Source organism: Mya arenaria, chromosome 11, assembly GCF_026914265.1.
Source record: "Mya arenaria isolate MELC-2E11 chromosome 11, ASM2691426v1".
Lineage (NCBI taxonomy): Eukaryota > Metazoa > Mollusca > Bivalvia > Myida > Myidae > Mya > Mya arenaria.
In genome coordinates this window covers 6222126-6244156 of record NC_069132.1, presented here as the reverse complement: position 1 = coordinate 6244156, position 22031 = coordinate 6222126, and the positions used below count along the sequence as shown (strand labels likewise).

General features: G+C 37.1%; 1 protein-coding gene across 3 annotated transcripts in view; it reads left to right on the top strand.

Moving 5' to 3' along the window:
- LOC128207927 (5'-3' exoribonuclease 2-like) overlaps window positions 1-6150 on the top strand; it is a 42100-nt gene extending 35950 nt beyond the window's left edge. Inside the window, exons 27-31 of one of the 3 annotated variants that reach the window (XM_052911133.1) lie at window positions 2601-2649; window positions 3423-3464; window positions 4446-4575; window positions 4896-5036; window positions 5510-6150. In XM_052911133.1, coding sequence (XP_052767093.1) covers window positions 2601-2649; window positions 3423-3464; window positions 4446-4575; window positions 4896-5036; window positions 5510-5557 — 410 coding nt within the window. In that variant the 3' untranslated portion in view covers window positions 5558-6150. The remainder of the gene's footprint in view (window positions 1-2600; window positions 2650-3422; window positions 3465-4445; window positions 4576-4895; window positions 5037-5509) is intronic. The other 2 variants (XM_052911134.1, XM_052911135.1) reach the window with 2 other exon arrangements.
- Window positions 6151-22031: the final 15881 nt, after the last annotated feature.

Here is a 22031-nt window from a genome sequence, read left to right as displayed (position 1 = left end):
TTTTCAGAAGCATTACTGGGAAATGTAATTTTTAGTCTAAAAACATGAAATAATAAATAAAATAATGAATAATAGATAAAATAAAAGTTTTATAATACTTAGCTGCCACAATTAACTTATCTCAGGAAAGAGGTGCAATGACATCCAAGGTAGATTATGGCGAAGAGTTGCAATGTAAATAAAGGTCAGGTGAAGTTTGAAGGTTTGGAGTTGTTGCTGTAAGAATACCAGAAAGAAGGAAATCAGAGAAATTGTTTGACCCTTTCCTAAATCATCATTCCAGGCACAGAGGTCACCAATTACCATCAATCACATCAACAAAATCATCCCATAATTGAGTTCCCATCCAGAAATGGAAGAATGTACACTGTATTCATGGCCGGAATCGCTTGTCAGTCAAACTCAGTCCAGTTTTAAATGCCTTTGTTGTCAAAATTATGGTGGTCCGATAACCAGTTTCTGGTAGCCTTTTATTTCTTAATCTTTGTAATGACAGACTAGCAACTATTTGACAAAGACACTTGAAAACTATTTTATAAATGGTTAAAGCCAATTCACAAAATATGGCTATTAATTATGTATAGACCACAGAATATTGCTGGGGACATATTCAAGGAAGTCAAGATAAACTGTTATAGTATATTTGCACATTGTTATTTATTGCATTAAAACAGACGACATTTTATGTTAATTTTGAACATGCATAAAAGAATGTAATTTTAGAAAATTAGAATTATCAGATTTTTTGCGTTGATGAGAAGTAAATTAACTTAAAAAAATTGGCACCAGTGTAACAAACGATACATGTTTATTTAGTGCTTTGGTTGTATTTTCAATGAAATGCCATGCCTCTGGGTGCATTGAAATTGTTGGAAAGGGGACGTGTCATCATCAGGGATTCAAGTCACTTGTTTGTCAAGTACCTGGCCGGCCTAAGCTTCATTGATTCACTTTCCAAGAAGATTAGGACATGTTTAATTTGCCATCCAAACAGATTTGTCCTTTTCTATGCGGCTGTCGTTCCAACTAGGTGACGGGGAAAATTGGTATTTTGTTTGCCCGCTAGTGGTCGCTCAATAATCACTGACGTTGGACAAAAACTCCACGGGACGTACATCTGCTTTAATGAATTGATGTCACAGCAAATTACATAGTAATGATTGGTTAATGATGGATTTGCAGGTTTTAACCACGATGCATTACAACATTCAAAGTATAGCTGGAGATTTTAATGATGTGTTTCAATTTTCACAGAACATCGAGACTTTGTTAGACAAATATCCGATCAATCAGGCTTTTGTCACCTTTACTCCTCTGTGATGTCTGCCTACACGGGAGAGAGAAATTGTTATGTAAAGTTTGATACTTCACTTTGAGTACTTTTCCTGCGTAACTCATTTTGAGGATGTTTGATGAATAAATATGACCAGGTGAGATGGGAAGTGCTTTCGCCTTAGAACTTCATTAAATCAAACATTTTTTATTGAAAAAATCAAGGAGCAGAAATTGAGATGCATTGAATCCAATTAGTTTCATTATTTAATAGTTCATTTTTTACCCTGCAAATGACAGATTCACTTTTTTCCAAATTTGCAATTATTTTTTAGTTCTGTTTTTAGATTATTTCCACCATCGCATTATTTTTACCTTTTCTACTTGACGTTTGAAATAAGAGTATTGTCTTGGTATGTTTTTTGCATGCGCTGGTGTCATCATTGGTTCAATTTTGTAACAAAAAAAACCTTAAATGTTGATCCTTACTTGGAAACTTCTAGATGTTTACAACTGTTTTTTATGCATTTTAACAAATCATCAAGTAGTGTATCAAGTCCCATCACTCTGTCTGTACTCTTTGTTCAGTAATGTCCCTTGATACATGAAAATAAACATTGGCACTTGTTGTCTTGTGTTTAGCAGTGTTAATACTTTGGATGAATATGTTAAGAAATAATGTACATAGCAAGTCAATTAATTAAATATATACCACAATTTATAATGAAATGGTCTCAACATAAGCCTCAGACAGGTGTTTAACAGTAAAACTGTTGGATGTAACCTCAAACTGTGAGGTGTAGGTTTTTGTGTGATGTTTAATTGTTCCTAATGCTTGTTAGGGCATGGCCCATTCAAATGTAACAATACTTTTTTAAAGAAAACTTTGCGTAACCAATGGTCAGTGGAATTTTCATCCATCGTTCAGTTAGAGCAGCACTAGGAGCGTGTATACAAGTGTTAGGGAGGCCACACACTAATCTGGTCCTTGAGATGTGTCATTCTCGCGCCTGTCTTTGGGTTAATGGTGAGCTAATGGATGGTTAATCCATTTCAAGTATGAAGTAATTGACAGAGGTGTTGAAGTGTACAATTAGTACTATAATAATGGAATGTCCTTTATTTTGTATGCTTGTGACATTTTGACTGCTGTTTCTCTGACCATAGATGTTTGTATCTCTTAATAATTTGGATGTTATCTAACAGAACATCATCGCTAAGCTGTTGTATTATGAGTGGTATTATATATATATTGCCATGAGTATTATAAAACAATAAATCTGAATACCTAACTTCTTCTTTCATGCATTGTTTTTCCTCTATTTCAGGTGGCTATGGGGGTGGAAGTGGTGGTTACGGGGGCAGACAGGGGCAGGGGTAGGTTTATTCCCCTGTATACAATTGTAAGGTGTTTTTACCCCTTACAGGACACATAACTCTGTTGTTCATTAATCAAACTTGAGTATCAGAATCAGAAAAGCTGTACATATCTAATATAATGTTATAAATTTGTAAAGTAAAAGTGTATATCTGATTTCATAAAGTCTTAATGCATACATGTTTTTTTATTATGTATAAGAGACCACACCAGTGACCGAATTTTATTTTACAATTTTTCCAGTTAATTTTGCAGTTAAAAACAGGTTCAGGCCAAGTAGAAACTATATTTTCCTCTATAATTTTTATGATAATTTTGATAATAACTCTTTCTCCCCTCTAAGTCTTTTTTAAGCAAATACCCTGAGAAGTATTCATATTATATATAACTCACTAAGCCTTCCAGGAGGTTGTCAGAGACATATAATAACATTTTTTTTGCGTTGTTCCATGAAACATAATGTAAGAAGAAGGGATTTCTGTTATTAATTGTTTTAATTTTTGGGTGAAAAGCTGTGACTGAAAATAAATATTAAAAAGGTGCGTTAAATCTTTGGAATGAAATGTCAGTTTGGTGTGGCTAATTATATACTTGTAATTTGTTCTGATTCTTCCAAAAAAAGAACAGGAGAAAACAAAGATGCAAAAAGAGTTAACAATCTTTTTTATTTTCATGACTGTAATATAAGTCTTACCTAGCATATTTATGTCTTGTAATAAGTAGTTTAAAATAAAAATAAATACCCTCCCTAACTATGACGGCCTGCTTCCAGGAGGATGCCATTTTTCATGGAGATGCCAGGACCGTATAACATGTAACCTTTTGATTTTAGCCTTGTTATTGTTTAAGATAAATTAAGATTCCTTTTTACATGCTGAATTTTTATCCTGCAGTATGCTTTCTTAACAGTTAACGTTTGTTTTCTAAGCTGAATTTCAAAATCTTTTTTAAGCTAACTGCACTTTGAGCACTAGGTTGCTGTAGGATACTGTTATTTCCAACTAACAAGCACCATTTCCACTAGTTTAACAAGCCTAATATTTTCCTAATTAATGTAACAGTTCCCATTTTAGGGAGGGATCATTATTCCAAACATTTGCGCTGAATTTCATTTCCATAGGGCGCACATTTCTAAGTGAAATTCTATGAATATACAACTTCAACTGCAAATAATCTGATAATTGTCTTATTTGGTTGGGGGCGAGGGGTCATTTGAGGAAAATTGAAAATGAGGTGCTATAGGGACCAGTAATTGGATAATTGGGAGCTAGTTTTGGGGGCTGCTTGATTCACCTGGTATCTCCCAGCAGGGGACCTGGGAAATATGACCACCTTATCCGGCTTGATAAATTTCGCTTGTTTTGCAAAATAAAATAGAAATGAGAGTATTTTTGTGCATTCCCGTTGGCTTTTCACCTGGGATGTCTTGAAATATTTAATGATGAAATCAATTTTTAAATGCTTCAATTTTAAATTAGGTTTTGCTGTATGACACTCACATGTGATGTCAAATATTACCAAATTTAATTTGATTTTTCTAGAATTTAAATGAATTATGTTGTTAAGTTACAAGACTACGGTAGATAATGTAATAAAAAATATTTTTGATTCTTATCTAAATGATTTTAGACCATGCAAGAATTGAAATGATTCTTGAACTTCATTTTGAATTTGTATTTTACATGTAAAATGGTCCAAATTTTATCTTAAAACCATTACACAATTGGCAATAGAAAGAAGAATTGTCGTCTCCAATATATATATGTGTTTATTTGATGTATGTAAACTGTTATAGGGGGTATGGAGGTCAGGGCGGTGGCTACCAAAGAAACTCCCAGGGTCAGGACAGTGGTAACAATCGCTATGGTAACAGTGGAGGAGGTGGTAGCCATGGATACAACCAGGGGGCATCAAACTACAACCAGGTATTGGCCTTTGATTATAATCTGCTTGATGCAGTGAATTAAATTTTAATTAGATTGAAATTGTGATTATATAACTAATCTTCAAGTACCTTTTATCTAATTAAGATAAATGAGAAACAAACAAAAAATAATGGGTTTTTGTGATATAGACATGTTTTGATATAATGATAAACTCAAAATTCTATTGAGTCATTTTACTCTGTGAATATCATGAATAACTTTAAGATGTACATAGATGTATAGTATTTCGGAAAAAAATCCTTAACATTTATTTCATTAAACTGCAGATTTTATGTAGCATCTATACCTTCATACTACAGGGCGGAGGTGGTTCCTATGGTGGGTCTTACAACTCTGGTGGCTCCCGACAAGGCGGCAACTCTTACCCTAGTAGTTATGGGGGATCCTACTCTACGTCAGGGGGTAGTCGAGATAGGCAGGACAGGAGTAGGGGTAACCAGGTAGGTAGCACAGGCAGGACAGGAGTAGGGGTAACCAGGTAGGTAGCACAGGCAGGACAGGAGTAGGGGTAACCAGGTAGGTAGCACAGGCAGGACAGGAGTAGGGGTAACCAGGTAGGTAGCACTTGACACTTAAGTGTGAGAACAACCAATGCTTTGATTCAAAGCATTTACCTTTAAAACATCTATTTTCAAAGATTAAAAGTTATGGTATTGAAATTTGTCTGTTTTCGTTGACGATAAAGTGGGCTCATGCAAAAGCTATAATCTTCTGTCTTAACCTCAGAATTATTTAAGGTTTGTGTATGAATCTCACTGCATATGGTTAAATGACAACCTGGTCATATGTTGCCAGTTTAATCTTTCTGGTCAAAAAGCTAAAAATATGACAAGAGTTTAAATGTAATTGTGGTGCTCTTGCTTATAAATGAATTAGTGTTCAATATTTTTACGAAACTGTCTTTTTTTTACAGGACAACAGAAGTAATTACCCTCTCCCACCAAACTACAGAAGAAGGTGAAGGCTGGACTGGATGGCATAAAGTGGGACACTAAACCAGGCTGGTTATGCAATACAATTGTGTACCAGTCTACAGTTGTCATGGTGACTAGTTCATCAGGTGCAACTCACATTTCTGAAAGATTCATTACTTCGGATTATTGAATACAACTGTTAAAACATGGATCTATCAGCCTTATATTATGTGTTCCTTAAGTAATGTAAAAACTCAGTGACCTATCAGTACAGTGCCATTGCAAAAAAAAACTGGGCTCGGGACCTAGAAAAGAACTAGGCTGAATTAGCTGTATAAGCATTACGCCTTTCAGCTGTTGTTATATATTGTAATGAATTGTAGATCTTGACTTTGTGGTATCAATGATGTTATGGAATGTAAAAGGTCAAATGTCGAAAGAAATGTTGTTAAAATGAGAGAAAGATATCTGTGAGCAGATATTGATGAATTAAACTGTATGATCAATTGATTGATTTTAGACTTTATCAATATTTATCTTATCTCCAAAATTCAAGTACGGAAATATCATATACATGTTTTGTCATCGAAATAATAAAATATATACTGCTTTGAACAGAATAAAAAAATATTTGAAAATTTACTTAACTTTATGTGAAATTGTTTGCTTTTTGTTGCATCCAGGTGTTTCGAAGACTTCAAGATCATCAATTGTGCAAATAATGGGTTTTTTGAGGACATCTACTCAACAATAATAGTAGTTTTTATAATTCAGATCACTTTTATTAACCAAAGCAGTTTCAATATGTGTTCTTACATTAGCACGCAAAAGGACTTATGTAAGTTAATATTAGTGCATGAATAGATTGACAAGGCTTTCAAAGGGAGGAATTGTGGAGAAAAAAACATTTTGAGTGAATATCAAGATGTGATTATTATTTATTTGATCAGATCTTGAATGTTTAGTTCAATCTTTTTAACCAAATATCCGCGTTACCGCAAATCCTATCTGCGTTCTTGAGACTAACTTCTCAAATTTGCCCTGTGACCTGAACAATTTGTCAAACTCTTTTGATTAGTGGTAAATGTTAGACCCCCCACCTTGGGCTGAAATACTAGCATAAGGATGGGACTGGGGTATCCCCCCACCTTGAGCTGAAATACTAGCATAAGGATGGGACTGGGGTATCCCCCCCACCTTGAGCTGAAATACTAGTATATGAATAGGACTGAGGTATCCCCCACCTTGAGCTGAAATACTAGTATAAGGATGGGACTGAGATATTCCCCCACCTTGAGCTGAAATACTAGTATATCCCCACCTTGAGCTGAAATACTAGTATATGGATGGGACTGAGATATTCCCCCACCTTGAGCTGAAATACTAGTATATGGATGGGACTGGGATATTCCCCCACCTTGAGCTGAAATACTAGTATATAGATGGGACTGGGGTATGTCCCCACATTGAGCTAAAATATTAGTATATGGATGCGACTGGTGTATGTCCCCACCTTGAGCTGAAATACTAGTTTAAGGATGGGACTGGGGTAATCTCCCACCTTGAGGTGAAATACTAGTGTATGGATGGGACTGGGGTATGTCCACACCTTGAGCTGAAATACTAGTATAAATGTGGGACCGCGATATTTCCCCACCTTGAGCTGAAATACTAGTATAAGGATGGGACTGGGGTATGTCCCCACCTTGAGCTGAACTACTAGTGTATGGATGGGACTGAGATATTCCCCCACCTTGAGCTGAAATACTAGTATATGGATGGGACTGGGGTATGTCCCCACCTTGAGCTGAACTACTAGTGTATGGATGGGACTGGGGTATGTCCCCACCTTGAGCTGAAATACTACTGTAAGGATGTGACTGGGGTATGTCCCCGCCTTGAGCTGAAATACTAGTGTATGGATGGGACTGGGGTATGTCCCCACCTTGAGCTGAAATACTAGCGTATGGATGGGACTGGGGTATGTCCCCACCTTGACCTGAAATACTAGTGTATGGATGGGACTGGGGTATGTCCCCACCTTGAGCTGAAATACTAGTGTATGGATGGGACTGGGGTATGTCCCCACCTTGAGCTGAAATACTAGTGTATGGATGGGACTGGGGTATGTCCCCACCTTGAGCTGAAATACTAGTGTATGGATGGGACTGGGGTATGTCCCCACCTTGAGCTGAAATACTAGCGTATGGATGGGACTGGGGTATGTCCCCACATTGAGCTGAAATACTAGTATAAGGATGGGACTGGGGTATGTCCCCACATTGAGCTGAAATACTAGTATAAGGATGGGACTGGGGTAATCTCCCACCGTGAGCTGAAATACTAGTATATGGATGGGACTGTGGTATGTCCCCACCTTGATCTGAAATACTAGTATAAGGATGGGACTGGGTTATGTCCCCACCTTGAGCTGAAATACTAGTGTATGGATGGGACTGGGGTATGTCCCCACCTTGAGCTGAAATACTAGTATAAGGATGGGACTGCGATATTCCCCCCACCTTGAGCTGAAATACTAGTATAAGGATGGGACTGAGATATTCCCCCACCTTGAGCTAAAATACTAGTATAAGGATGGGACTGCGATATTCCCCCACCTTGAGCTGAAATACTAGTATAAGGATGGGACTGGGATATTCCCCCACCTTGATCTTAACTACTATTATAAGGATGGGACTGGGGTATGTCCCCACCTTGAGCTGAAATACAGTTTATGGATGGGACTGGGGTATGTCCCCACCTTGAGCTGAAATACAGTTTATGGATGGGACTGGGGTATGTCCCCACCTTGAGCTGAAATACTAGTGTATGGATGGGACTGAGATATTCCCCCACCTTGAGCTGAAATACTAGTATATGGATGGGACTGGGGTATGTCCCCACCTTGAGCTGAAATACTAGTGTATGGATGGGACTGGGGTATGTCCCCACCTTGAGCTGAAATACTAGTGTATGGATGGGACTGAAATATTCCCCCACCTTGAGCTGAAATACTAGTATATGGATGGGACTGGGGTATGTCCCCACCTTGACCTGAAATACTAGTGTATGGATGGGACTGAAATATTCCCCCACCTTGAGCTGAAATACTAGTATATGGATGGGACTGGGGTATGTCCCCACCTTGAGCTGAAATACTAGTGAATGGATGGGACTGAGATATGTCCCCACCTTGAGCTGAAATACTAGTATATGGATGGGACTAGGGTATGTCCCCACCTTGAGCTGAAATACTAGTATATGGATGGGACTAGGGTATGTCCCCACCTTGAGCTGAAATACTAGTATATTGATGGGACTGGGGTATGTCCCCACCTTGAGCTTAAATACTCGTGTATGGATGGGACTGTGATATTTATTAAAACATGACATTTGGAAACGGTGTATTATTTGGTAGTTTATTCTTATATTTACAAAGCAATATAATAGAAGTTTTTTTTATGATACTCGCAAAGGAAAAAACATGATATGATATTTATATCATCGTTTCAAAGGTCAAGGTCACATTTTGATGACAAAGTCATTCATAAGGATTTTATTTCATGACTTTGTGTAGAAATCATTAATGTTACTGTTTATTGTATCTCAACCAAACTTCAAAGACTTGTAGAGCCCCCTGGACAGGAGGGCAGATCTGCCAGCTCAGGTGAAGGTCATCAAAAGACGGCAATGCAATCTTATAGAAATTTCATAGCAATTGTCACCTAATGCTAAATGGATTTCAATCACTCTATCCGTTTAATCAAATTCGTATAATTCTTATGCAAAATCATGACTAGGTCCAATTGCAGACATACCCCACCCCACGTTTCTGTTGGGTTTTTACTTCTAGATAAAATAAATAAAGCTCTCTTTAATCAATCTATGAAGCAGCATCTTCCAGCCTTAGTTTGGATATGTTCAGATTATGTCGCAATTATTCCCAACTTGAGTGATAAAGAATGTATAACATGACATTTTATATTCTTGAACTGAAGCCTTAAAGGAACAAAAGCCGATCTGAGTTTCAGTTCAAAGGCTTGTAATAAATACCATCTGAAGAGTCCTTGATTAAACGAATTCAAATGATTTGAATGTGTAACTTTGATTATTAAATCAGTTGATTCAATAATATAGCCATTCTCGTCATTTTGAACTCTTAATAATAAATTTCATACTTAACAAATTCGGCACAAATGACAACGCTCATTAGATCAAATGATACCTTTAATTTTCAATCCAGTATTTACATACTGTTAAGCAAAATTGAATGCTCTGTGTTTATTTAAAACCCAAACGATCTAATTTCAATAAGAGACATCTCTATGGTTTTGTATTTCCCAAGTTTGAGATTTCATTTCTCTAATTAAACTTTTATTGAATTAAGCCATACCCATTTCCATTCAGCAAGTTTTTGTTATAATTGGGCAAAGCTATGTTTTCAACCCTACAGCTCGTGTTTGTGTGTATAGTTATGCATCCTTATTCGACATGTTTTGGATGAGTCTTTTTCATTGTAAAAATAATTTTAGGCAGTTTCCATGGACTTTTAACAAATATCATCGTTTTAGCATTAGTAGACAATGCCAATACATTAGCCTATAACCACAAGAGATTGTATCAGTCCGCTTACTAAGGATTTTGATAAATAATTCTTAATTAATTTGTTAGTTGATTTCATAAAAAAATGGCCGATTGTTAAAATCTCTGTTAAAATTAACAGCGTTATTAATTAACGACACCGTTGTTTACTTTTAAACGTGAAATATTAAATAATGTGCAAGTATATTAAAAAAAAGTACAGCCGAAACAGTTGCCTCAAATCTTTTTAGGAACACTACAGATCACGAGTGCATCCCTAAAACATCCAGGGCAGTAAAGATTTGTAAGTTAACGCTGACATTAACAACGTCATTAACGAAGTCCTGAACAATCGGCTCATCATGTATGTTGTGAACTGTGCTGTGTTTAGCATTAGCCATACTTCCTGGGGGTTTGTTGACCAGTAAACTTTCTGGGGTTGCGGTCACGTCTTTTAAAGTTGTTCATGATGTAACAAAATATGTAAGGATTGTCATCTACTTATTTTAAACTGGTATTTTATTGCCAGCCGTATTTCACTGTGACATGGGTCGCAGGTGAAAATGGTGCACTTATCGTCGGTGCTATAAATTCACGGGTCCGGAATGGCTCACACTTGACGCCGACATGTCGGGTGCTCGTTTTTGTGTGTCTGAAGGTTGGATGGGCTCCTGGAGCTGTTGACGGGACGGGCTGGCAGATATAAAGCCCTCTTTACGTGCCCGAATTGCTGCCTCGAGTGGCCGTGCTCTTCAAATTGCGCGTTTTTTACCCGCTTCAACAGTGTTTGTTTGGTATATACTTTATTGGTGGAGTATATCAAAATAGATCATCGTGATCCGTGATTTGCATTTAAATCAGTTCCACCACAAAACAATAACGGTGATTGGCACATGAAGGATGCCGCTTTCTGGATCTCCAGGACCAGTGGGATTAGTTAGTGTAAGTTAATTCATTAAGTCGTTTAGTCGTTGTTTTGGGCGAACTACAAAGTGGAAGACGATGTTACATTACCAAGACGTAGGGCGTTTTAGTTGAAAATACACTAAAGTTTGGGTTTTATATTGATTTTACGAACTGTGTTTGTGTGGTGACAGTTTCAAATAAAATGAAAAACATTTTTATCGTTTGTTTTACGATAACTGAAACTGTTTCTTTTGATACTATCGAAACCCCTTACAGAGGCGGGTTTCATTGGTTCGTTCGATCCTAAATCTAGCCCACTTTGAAAACAACAACAGCGGACAGTGATCCAACGCGTGTGTTGAAACATTATTCAGTTAAGACAGGCAAACGACCATTTGCTTTATTAATGTGTCGAATTTTTGATTCAATGGCTACATACAGAAACTCATAGAAACACAAAACCATGCATTTGTTACTTCAAGCAAAACTTTCGTAACATGTTTCTAAATCGCCAAAAACTGAAACTAGTTTAGTATCAACAAAAGCGCCCATAGATTCATACTTGGACTCATACTTTAAGAATGCATTATGTGAAAACGAAATATAAAATGTAAAAAAGTACACGAGACCAAACATAGTTGTTTTCACCCCCTTCAAGCGTTGTATGGATCGTTTTTGGAGCACACCGACAACTGCTTCCTTCACTCTGGCTTTAAGACGAGTTAGCCGAATACTGCAACGGCACAATGAACTTAAAAGTGCCAACGCTTATTTGCTAGATCATCATTACATTTTAATTAATGTTTACACGAGTTCATGTGTGCGAATGGATCTGTAACACTGTGATTAACACACCCTTTCATGACAACTCACTTTCCATTAATCGCATTTCACCCCGCACTAAAAAACCTTAACCAATGCCAAAAAAATGTTTCTATTTATGTGTACAAAACCACAATTGAAAATACCTATCTCGATCAAGATCTCGATCCAATTAAGAGAAAGCAAAAAGTAGCTGGCTTTTTTGTAACGCTTAATTTTTAAATACGATGATACAGGAAAAGTGGCGTTGAAGGATCGTTACCTGACCTTAAGTTTAATAAGTCTTATGTTTAAGTGTCTCTTCGACATTGATATCGAGCTCGCTTCGACTACTCTGAGTGGACGTTGGAATATTTGATCAACTTGTCAGAGACACTTCGGGTCATCTTGAAAAATATATCCTCTTCATTTTCAAATACTCTTCAATTGTCTGCAATCGGCCCTTCTTGAGACGATGCCTGTAACTTTAAGTGTTCGTACTGATGAAAATTATTACTGGTTTACAGAAACGTTCATACGCTTAATTACATTCTGTACGACCATTCTGTAGTGACTTTGACCAAAACCATAACAAGAACTACGGTAATGACAATAAACACAAAATTGTAAATCTACTTACGACAAATTTAGCATGGTAAGTTTATTTGTGGATTTAGTGTCAGTAGTGCGGACAATACCGTATCATAATACAGTTTCAATGGGCCATAAGCGTTAAGAATGGAACAGCAAAGGTTTCATTTACCAATAGGATTTAACTGGGAGGGGAATTATTATTTCCCAAGTTTCCAAACATGCTTAATTTCGCGTTAAGTCTCGCAGGTGTTTGGGCTTAGCAAACACAGCCACCTGTAGACAAGAGATTATCGTTTCTGTTATAATAATGGACACTGGTCAGTTAACAGTGGTCAGCCAAGCCGAAACGTGGAGGATTTCATATAAATTAAGACCTGGTTTAAAACATAAGGTTCAGCCGAACCCTTCCGTTTGGCAAGCTGATGCTGAACATTGAATGTTGTTGAACAGACTTAAATGTTAAGCTGCACATTGCTATCTTGGGCTGAATATTGCTATTATATTGAGCTGGTTTCAACCTGAAATATTGAGCGAAGATAGCTATTTTGCAGCTAGTTTTAAGCTGAAATATTAAACTGGGCATAGTTGTTTTGTTGAGCAAATAGACAATGTGACTGAGCTGTAATTTCGAGCTGAATACATATATTTATCAAATTGGGTTCAGGCTGAGCTTTGCTATTTTTTAATTGGTTTCAAGGAAAACGTTGCTATTTTCTGAGCTGGTTTCAAGCTGAGCTTGTCAATTTCTAAGCTGGTTTCAAGCTGAGCATTGCTATTTCCTGAGCTGGTTTCAAGCTGAGCATTGTCAATTTCTAAGCTGGTTTCAAGCTGAGCATTGCTATTTTCTGAGCTGGTTCAAGCTGAGCATTGCCAATTTCTGAGCTGGTTTCAAGCTGACCATTGCTATTTTCTGAGCTGGTTTCAAGCTGTTTTCTATATATCATAAAAAGTAAGAAAAAAGAAGTCACGACTATCATGCTCCAACCATGCTAAATGCATATATGTATCCTCTAAACTTACAATTTTTATTAAATTTATATTGGCCATATACCATAAAATTTAACGGCAAATATTTTCAAAACGCATATAATTTTAATCATCGACATCCCACTTGATAAACAATGTAATATGTTTTATCATCCGTACTCAACCAGTATCGTACCTCGATCACGATGTATTTATAATCTATAAGTGGCCCCGCAAACTTGTACCTTCGCCATATTTTAGTCATTTTATCAACTTGAAATTATTGCCTTTTTTGTTTGTCGTCGGCAAAATTTGGCAATATAAATACTGAAGTGGTTCATATTTACGATGTTCGTAATTGCGATGTCATATAAGCGCAGTTTACTAAGCATTAAAATTTATTATCAGCCGATAAAAATGTTCAACCCATAAAAACGTATTTACATGTTGTACGGATGCGTGCATGCTGACGTTATTTCGGGTCTACCAAGAAACATGAGTTCTCTTGTCGCATTCGACTTTCTGGTACGATCCCGAAATTATGCAGATTCAGTTGAGAAATGACCTGAAATGCATATACTCAGTTTAATTATAAAGATACAGTTCTCTTGAAGCATAACACCACAATGGTGTTATTCGGATTCCTGCAGACAGGTCTTTTAAAAGACGACGATGTACCCGTGTGCATGTACAGGACAACTAACTGATAAAAGAACACATGAGAAAATTCAGCTGATATTTGGCAAGTCTGTCTGGTCCATGGACACACAATAAAACGAAGCGACATCAGGGTGTGATACTACATGAATCTACTTATAAGACATAGCTAGACCGTTCTAAGGTAACTGTAGATTGGATATATATTAAAATAAGCTACATGCACATTATGATCTTCTATAGTCAGCTGTAAACATTATGTGGTAGGAAGATCATCACCGTGCTGATTTGGAGTGGAATGTCACATCATGTTTCCGCACTATGTAAGTCTCCAGAAGGTAAGGAATACTTCTACCGTCGGTTCACATGGGAGGACCCATGATCGCTTTAACACACACACAAAAGCCGAAGTTGCAACTCATTATATCAGCGCTTTCCTATTCATCGATGTAACGTTTCTCTCACACTGCTCTATAAACTAATGTCATAAATTCATAAACCTGCCCCTGGGTTATGTTTGTCTAGCACAATGCCTCCCCAGCTCGGCTTTCTTGGCTCACATGTTTGTTTTCTTGCACCAGAAGTCTTGGAATATCGATACGACACCTACAGTTTTCGTTAATGATCTCCAGTGTAGCTTCATTACAATCAATAATATTGATAAGCCAACAATTACTGCTGCAAATACTGTAAACGGCGCTTCCTCATACCGTCATTCACTCATTTACCTCAAGAACTCTTGTCCGTCTTTAAAAGCTCTTAAGTGTCATAGAAATACTCCCTTTCACCTTTACCATTTCTTCTTCAGTTCTGATTTTATTATTCCCATACTTTGGCCTTTAGATCAGCATCAAAACAAGGCGTTCATGTTTTAAAGCTTTTTTCTTACTTTTCACACTTTTAATTATATTCAAATACGCGGGATCAAACAGTAAGAACATTGTCATCGTTAATATGTTAATTGAACAGAACATCAAAAGAAAGTGGACAAAATATCATTACATTTCTGTTTTACGGCATTTAATTGGTATCAACGTATTGGGATCGCCATGGGTCTTTGAAGTTGTATACATTTCAGTCTCATTCGATTGAATTTGGCGAAAAAGACGACGTCGGAAGCCGGGTGTATTTGATTGTAATTAAGGTACATGGCACCATTGGTCTCCTTTGCGGACCGATCTTCAGATGGTTTGGAACAACATGTTTGTTTTTCTCCTCTGTACTGTTCATGCAAAGGCTTTCTGTCCACACCATGCTAGACCACTTTTCTGAGCCAATTTGAGTTATTAAGAAATCGCACGTTTCCCTCACGAATGGTTTTCCATTTTTTTTCATTTGCACGTCACATAATTCTACCCATACTAGTATATTATATCATAGCCCTTTACGAGAACCATCTACTAATACACGGGTATTTGACACTGCCCGCCTTCAATAAAAAATACAGTTTTTGCAATGTTTGTCTCGTTTTCAGTCGTCGTGTCGACGAATAGTTTAACATGTGGCTGTTGTTTGCGTGTTTGCAACCTTTTGGCTGTTGAAGACATTAGTTTAGTTAGGGTTAAAGGACCTAAGATCGATTTTCGTTCTGAAGAACATGCATGCTCCTTGGCAAATCACAGAAAACATTGGGTAGAATATCGAACTAGCTAGCTTGACCCACTAGCTTGCGAGGCCGGTACGGAAGTCTCCGTTTTCCAACATCTGTAACAGAAAGAAGCTGTGAGAACCCTGAACAGGGGATCTTAAACTAATATCTTGCCATTCTCTGTAACCGGCTGTCAAAATTGATTTTGGGAAACGGGCAAACATGGCCATAATATGAAACATGGTACGTTAACAATATTATTTAAGTGCGCTTAAAGATTTATCGTATTTCCTTTACCTTACAAAACATGAAACTTCTTGAGATGAATACAAGGCGTTTAGCGCCTCTTGCGTCTGTAAACACTGGAGGACAATCGTGTTGCGTTAACAGAGAAAACAAAGACTTTGGACAGTGGGTAGATCAATTTATTGAGAGAGGAGAGATCTCCAAGGTACTTGAGTGCGGATCTTGAGAACGTTGAAGCATTTACAGTGATTTTCACAGCAAATACTAGTGAAACAGCATACTCCACAGCACCGACGTTTGTAATTGATGTAAAAAGTGTTGTGTGGTAAATATCAATTGAACTCTGATACAAGTAGTGGCAGAGTTGGACTGGCCTTTTATTGGAGTTTGGAAGTGAACAAGCTGTTGAAACATACGAAACCCGTTACACCAGCGTTCTGAGTACACCTATTGCTAATATGTCTGGATGACATACATGCACCGTGTTAAGTGCAAAGTCCCAGATGGACCGACATTGTTCTGGAACTCACATTGTTCATGATCTGCTCTGAAATTATATACACGTAATATAAAAAAGATATTCAAAGCAACCATGTCCAAGTAGTCATATTAACGCTCGTCTTGTTCCGTTCTGCGGGTTTGACATTTCTGCTATTTTAGCGCGTGACAAAATTCCATGAATTGTGTTCACAGAATCGTGATCAAAGAATCGTAAGTCCTGTCGGAATTGTCCGGTCACCCTGTCAAACTAAACAAGAAACGCTACAAAGACCTATGATTTTAGAGTTTTATGTTTAGTAATATTCACCGGGCATTGAAGACAGAACTAATGACACAGATTGTGCCAGCATTTAAATGATATCAATATCAGTGTGTGATTTCTGGAGATAAGCTCATCTAATCCTCTCTTTTCCTGAGTGATTGTTTTGATGGCTGTGTACCCCGCACATCCCCGCCGCCACCACAGACCGTCATGGATAAGTCGCAACTTTATAAACACGGCTATTTTCACTGATTTTCCTTAATCAATGTCATTTAAAATGTTTAAATCTTGAATCATAGGTTCTGAATTCGGAATCTCTCCCCTACTCACCGCATTACATAATGGCCAAACCTCGCCCAACAGTCATGATTTAAGTGCAATCCAAATCATCGCTTTATTGGCACTGAAGTGCAACTATTTTAAGAATAAAAATATAAATACACATTTCACGAGTACGTCCGTTTATTAAAGTTTTTGTCCCATAATTCATTTCTTAGCAATGTTATGGACGTCATGTATGACGCATGGACGAATTGTTTTTCAAAGACAATAATGTCGAGTACTACATGTATGGTAACTGTTAGAAGTATGTTGGTTTTTCTGCATGTCCACAATCAAATATAATGTTTATAGTCTTCAATTCAATCAAAACTCGCCTTTAAAACTCAGAAAATCCACAATTTTCGAGTGAGTAGTAGGGGTAATCTTCCTCAAGGGCCCACAGTTCTCGTGCTCCCGGAAACACCAGTCAGGGCTCCATCCCGAGCCAGCATCCCTTGCCACTCGAAGCCCGTGTCACCGAGGTGCTCTGAAATGCCACTTAGCGCCAAGAGTTCTTGAAAATGATACAAGAGTCAATCTCTTATCATTAAATTCCCGTTGCAACCGCTGATTCTAGATGCTGCACAACTTTAAAGGTATTCTAAAATGTTGGTAGGGTATTGCCTTTGTTTCAAACACGTGCATATTGGAATTATTCACTTCTGCACGTGTAAATGTGACAATAAACGCTCACGTTGGCTATCTTTAAGTGTTTCTTATTTTGAAATAGTGATCTAATTGTTCTGTGATTGCCCTTTGTATCGCTGATGTGCTGTCTCTACAAATAACATTCCTAAATTGCTAGCAGAGCCAGGGAAACAATAAAATCATATCACGACCACAGTTCTATGTCAATATATGCTCATAACATTACATTGCATTAGTAAGGGTGAAATCGTGTGTGACTTTGTCTACCCACTTTTTAAAGTAAATCTCTTCAATAGACTGCACTTTGACCCTGCTGGTTTCGAGTCCCCAATAACTTTCAGACAAGCTTAGGAATCCATTTTCGCCCCAACCCGGCGCGCAAGAAGTCCCTGGAAACCGGACCACAGCAGAGCGGGGCCGATAAGCCCCGGTCACGAGCCCAGAACTTTTGGAGACACCAAGACCATGGGCGCTCGGGCTCTCGGAGCTACCGGGCTTGATAAATGACGGGTGTTGAGCCGTGTTTGTTTTTAGGCTTACCGCAAGTGTTCGGCTATCTTTCGCTTGTACAACATCAAGATTATTCATTAAACCTTTAATAGGTTTGATATGATACGTAGAGTATAGCTGTAATCCAGTTATGAATATCATGTCAATAACATACGGAACTAAAATGAATTTATCATGTCTTCCGTTCAACTGTGTATTGACTCTGACAAAGAAATTCTGCTGTAAATCTATTCTCGGATGACGGATGTAGAAATATAGAACCAATAAACAACGTGTCAATTTGAATATAAGTCTGAAAAAAACACGAAACAAACACATAACAAATGCCGACCATTTCCATATTGATCAAAGCTACCCCTTCCCTTTCCGCCAGTTTTGTTTTCAAGTTAACCAAGGGGCATTACTTTAACAACAGTTTACCCCGAGTGGTGGGACTTGTGAGATAGGGCCGTAACTAATGTTAGAACAATCGTGGCCCAATTCCCTTACATGCTTGATTTTAGAATGTGTTCTTGTTTTTGTTGTTGTAGTTTTTAAATACGTATATTAATATTCTCATTGTAATATTCCTTTGCATGGAATAAAATATTATTTAAGGGACTTGCTGTGGCTTCACAAAGTTAAAGGCGATTATCTCTCACAGTGTCCAAATTCTGGCCAACAGTTTTCATACGCCACCAACGGCCACAACGAGGACAACAAGATGGCCAAAAACGTTATTGTCTGAATAACACCTTGGTGTGAACTTTTATAAAATTATAACCTGTTATTTACAAATCAATTTAATTCTTCGAAATCAGAGGGAACAATTGATTTTTAATTGTTTAGGATTTGAAATCATTGAAAAGTAAACATCCTCGTGAGATAGGGAGCGGGTCCAGTCGGGGATTACTGTCAGTTTGTTTGCCCGGATATAGGAGTCAAGTCCTGGTTAGGGTCCCCGGGGTCAGCAGGTCACCGCAACGGGACTGCCTTGTGTTATATCAATTTGAACTTTCATCAGAACGTATTTGCTTCTTTGACGATTGTATATCTCGCACTAGTACATGTCTTCAACAGGCTCAATCTATTAGATTACAATGATAGTTCTGCGATACGGTAGCATGGTATATACTTCAAATACAATTTAATATATATAGAGAGAGATTTATAATTACTATCTTTAATTCAACAATTGTTAGGAATACTGTCAATGGGGTTGGGAAGTTCAAAATGGCATTTTGACAATCGGAAATTATGCTTATCTGAATTTGTGAGATATCATATGTCACATACTGCCAAGATGAAATACACAAGGCATGTATATTGTATACACCCTATCAGTAGATCTATATCCCGTTAATGAATATTCATACAGTTCAGTTGATTACCCATGTACCACATATTGAGCTTCCGTTTCTGCCATTTATTGCGCAAGGTGCCAATAAACAATCGCAACATGAGTGCTGTCGTCTGCAGCCATATTTTAAATATGGCCGCCGTTAAACAGCGGGAATGATCACGTGGTATTTAACAGTAAACCATTTTATGCCACTTTTACGACCGGGAAACAAACATCGGTTACCATCAAAATATCCGCTATAAAATTTATATATCATATTTATTGACTAGGTTATAAATTTTCTCAGATAATTGGAATTAGGACAAATAATATTCCATTGTAGAATTTTAAAATTAAACATCACGATCCAAATCCATATCTGGAATATAACCATGAAAAAATAACTTCTCAGTGCGTCTTTGAGTGCCTGTAAAATGTTTTCATATTTCTCAATATTAAATTTGACACCTATTTGATTGAAAATGATATTTTCAAAAGAGATTTGGCCGACACTACCACCTGACTTGACCGGACGTTCTGCCATAACGATTTCCCAAAAGTCTGTTTTGGCATATTTGTTCACGAAACTAATCTGTTATTCTATATCAGGGTATATCACTAATTGTGTGAATATTCTCTGGGTAAATAAACCCATGCTATTATTTTAATGTTTACCGACATTTTAGTAAATTTGAGCAGAATTAAAGTAAACTATTAGTCCCTCCCACTTAATATATCTAAATAACAAAATTAAACAAGCTATAAGCCGGGGTCCACACTTCTTCAAACATGGCCTATTCAGCCCCCTATTGGCGATTTTCGAACGCCATTTGTGAACACAATAATACTTAGGATTATCCGCGGATATGTACTTCCGAATTACTTCTCTGTTTATTCTACGCGAACTTCATGAATGCGTGTTTGTTAAAAATTTGGTCTGCATTACTCAATTTCTTGATAAAATCATAACCCCATTTATCAATATTAATCTTGGAAATGTATAAACTAAGTATATTTTATTAAGGAAACGTTTAGCTGTAGTTTTTGATTGCTATACAAGACGATTTATTTGCGTTTTCATTCAGTCCGTTTTTGACATCTCTTTGCTTAATTTAGGAATTAATTATTTCTCCAGAAAAAATATTAAAATGAATATGGACAATTTCAATAATACACTATTTACGCTACTGTCACTACTGTCCATACGTTCGATGTCAGCGTTGTTTCGGCTGATGCCTCAACGCAGGGACATGTAACGCATTGGGTTATAGGTGAATCAGTTTGACGTATGCCTCTACACAACAGTGTTTACTCATACGTGTGAAGTATAGTTACTTTTGTCGCAGACGCTTTTTATATTTTATTTCCTTATTCCACCTCTTTGATTTACAATCATTCGCCTGTCTTGCAGTTTCGTATTTAGACTATTAGTATAATAATATTGCAATTGTTGGCCCTGATGAGCATGAAAACGAAACAGTTGTAAAACATGTAGTGGATTGTCCTCCAAGTGCAGAGGACAAGGTCATAGGCGGCTGTATCAAAAACATGTTTTAATCATGTACACACTATTATCATTAGCCTTTGTTCACCTGACTAATATTGGCACATATGGACGAAGTATTAAGTAATTTAACATGTAAATCATAAGAATACAAGAAGCAAAGATATCGAATAACTAATACTAAATGGAAAGCTTTTGCAGCTTTAGGGAACGTCAATCTGAAAATACTCCCGACCCCCATCCCCATCTCCTCTTTCCAACACCACGACCAAACCGACCCCAGGACCCTTGACCTAGGTGTCGGGAAGAGCCGGTCGCGCGTGCTCAGGTGTGTAAATCGAATTATGGGCGCTTTAACCCTAACACCTGTCCAAGGTATTAGCCACACTTTGTAATCGTATAGGACAAATCCATGAATAAACTCTGCGTAATGTCTATTCTTCCCGGATAAATTCTTCTCAAAACACATTAAAACGGGTGCGAAAATGAGAATAAATCCGCTCTTCTCTCGCTTGTGAAAAAGTTATTGAAAATAATATTATCACATATTGTTGAATTATCAGTAGGGCTATTACCTCTTGTTGCGTTTCGGAGGCTCCATACAGCGGAACCACTGAAGGCATATAGCGGCAATAAAAGACAATGATTAGTCAAAACTTGTCACATTTGTAGTTGTTGATTAAGTATTCTTATAGTATTGTCCTGTAATTATCACGTTATATCATTTTTTAAATCTTCTTTCAAGCATGTAATAATAATAACTAATAAGTGCTCTTAGAGCTACTTAAAGGAATCACGGATAAATCGACGTAAAAATATAAGATTTGAAGGAATTCTACTTGAAAATTTCTTGAGACCACTCTTTATATAAATTTCAAATTGACATGAAATCGAGTTGCATTACAAGAACTCTTGAAATTAACCAAAAACTTTATTGTAAAAACACAAATTAGTTAACGAGCCCACTACGGTAATTCCACTCACAAAGGGGCCATGCAGACGTATAGTAGTTATTTTACTTATTTTTTTTCAAATAAGCATAATAAAGTTATTATATCAGAAATAAAATACTTATATTTTTGTTCAGCTTTCATATGCGAATGTGAAAGAGTATG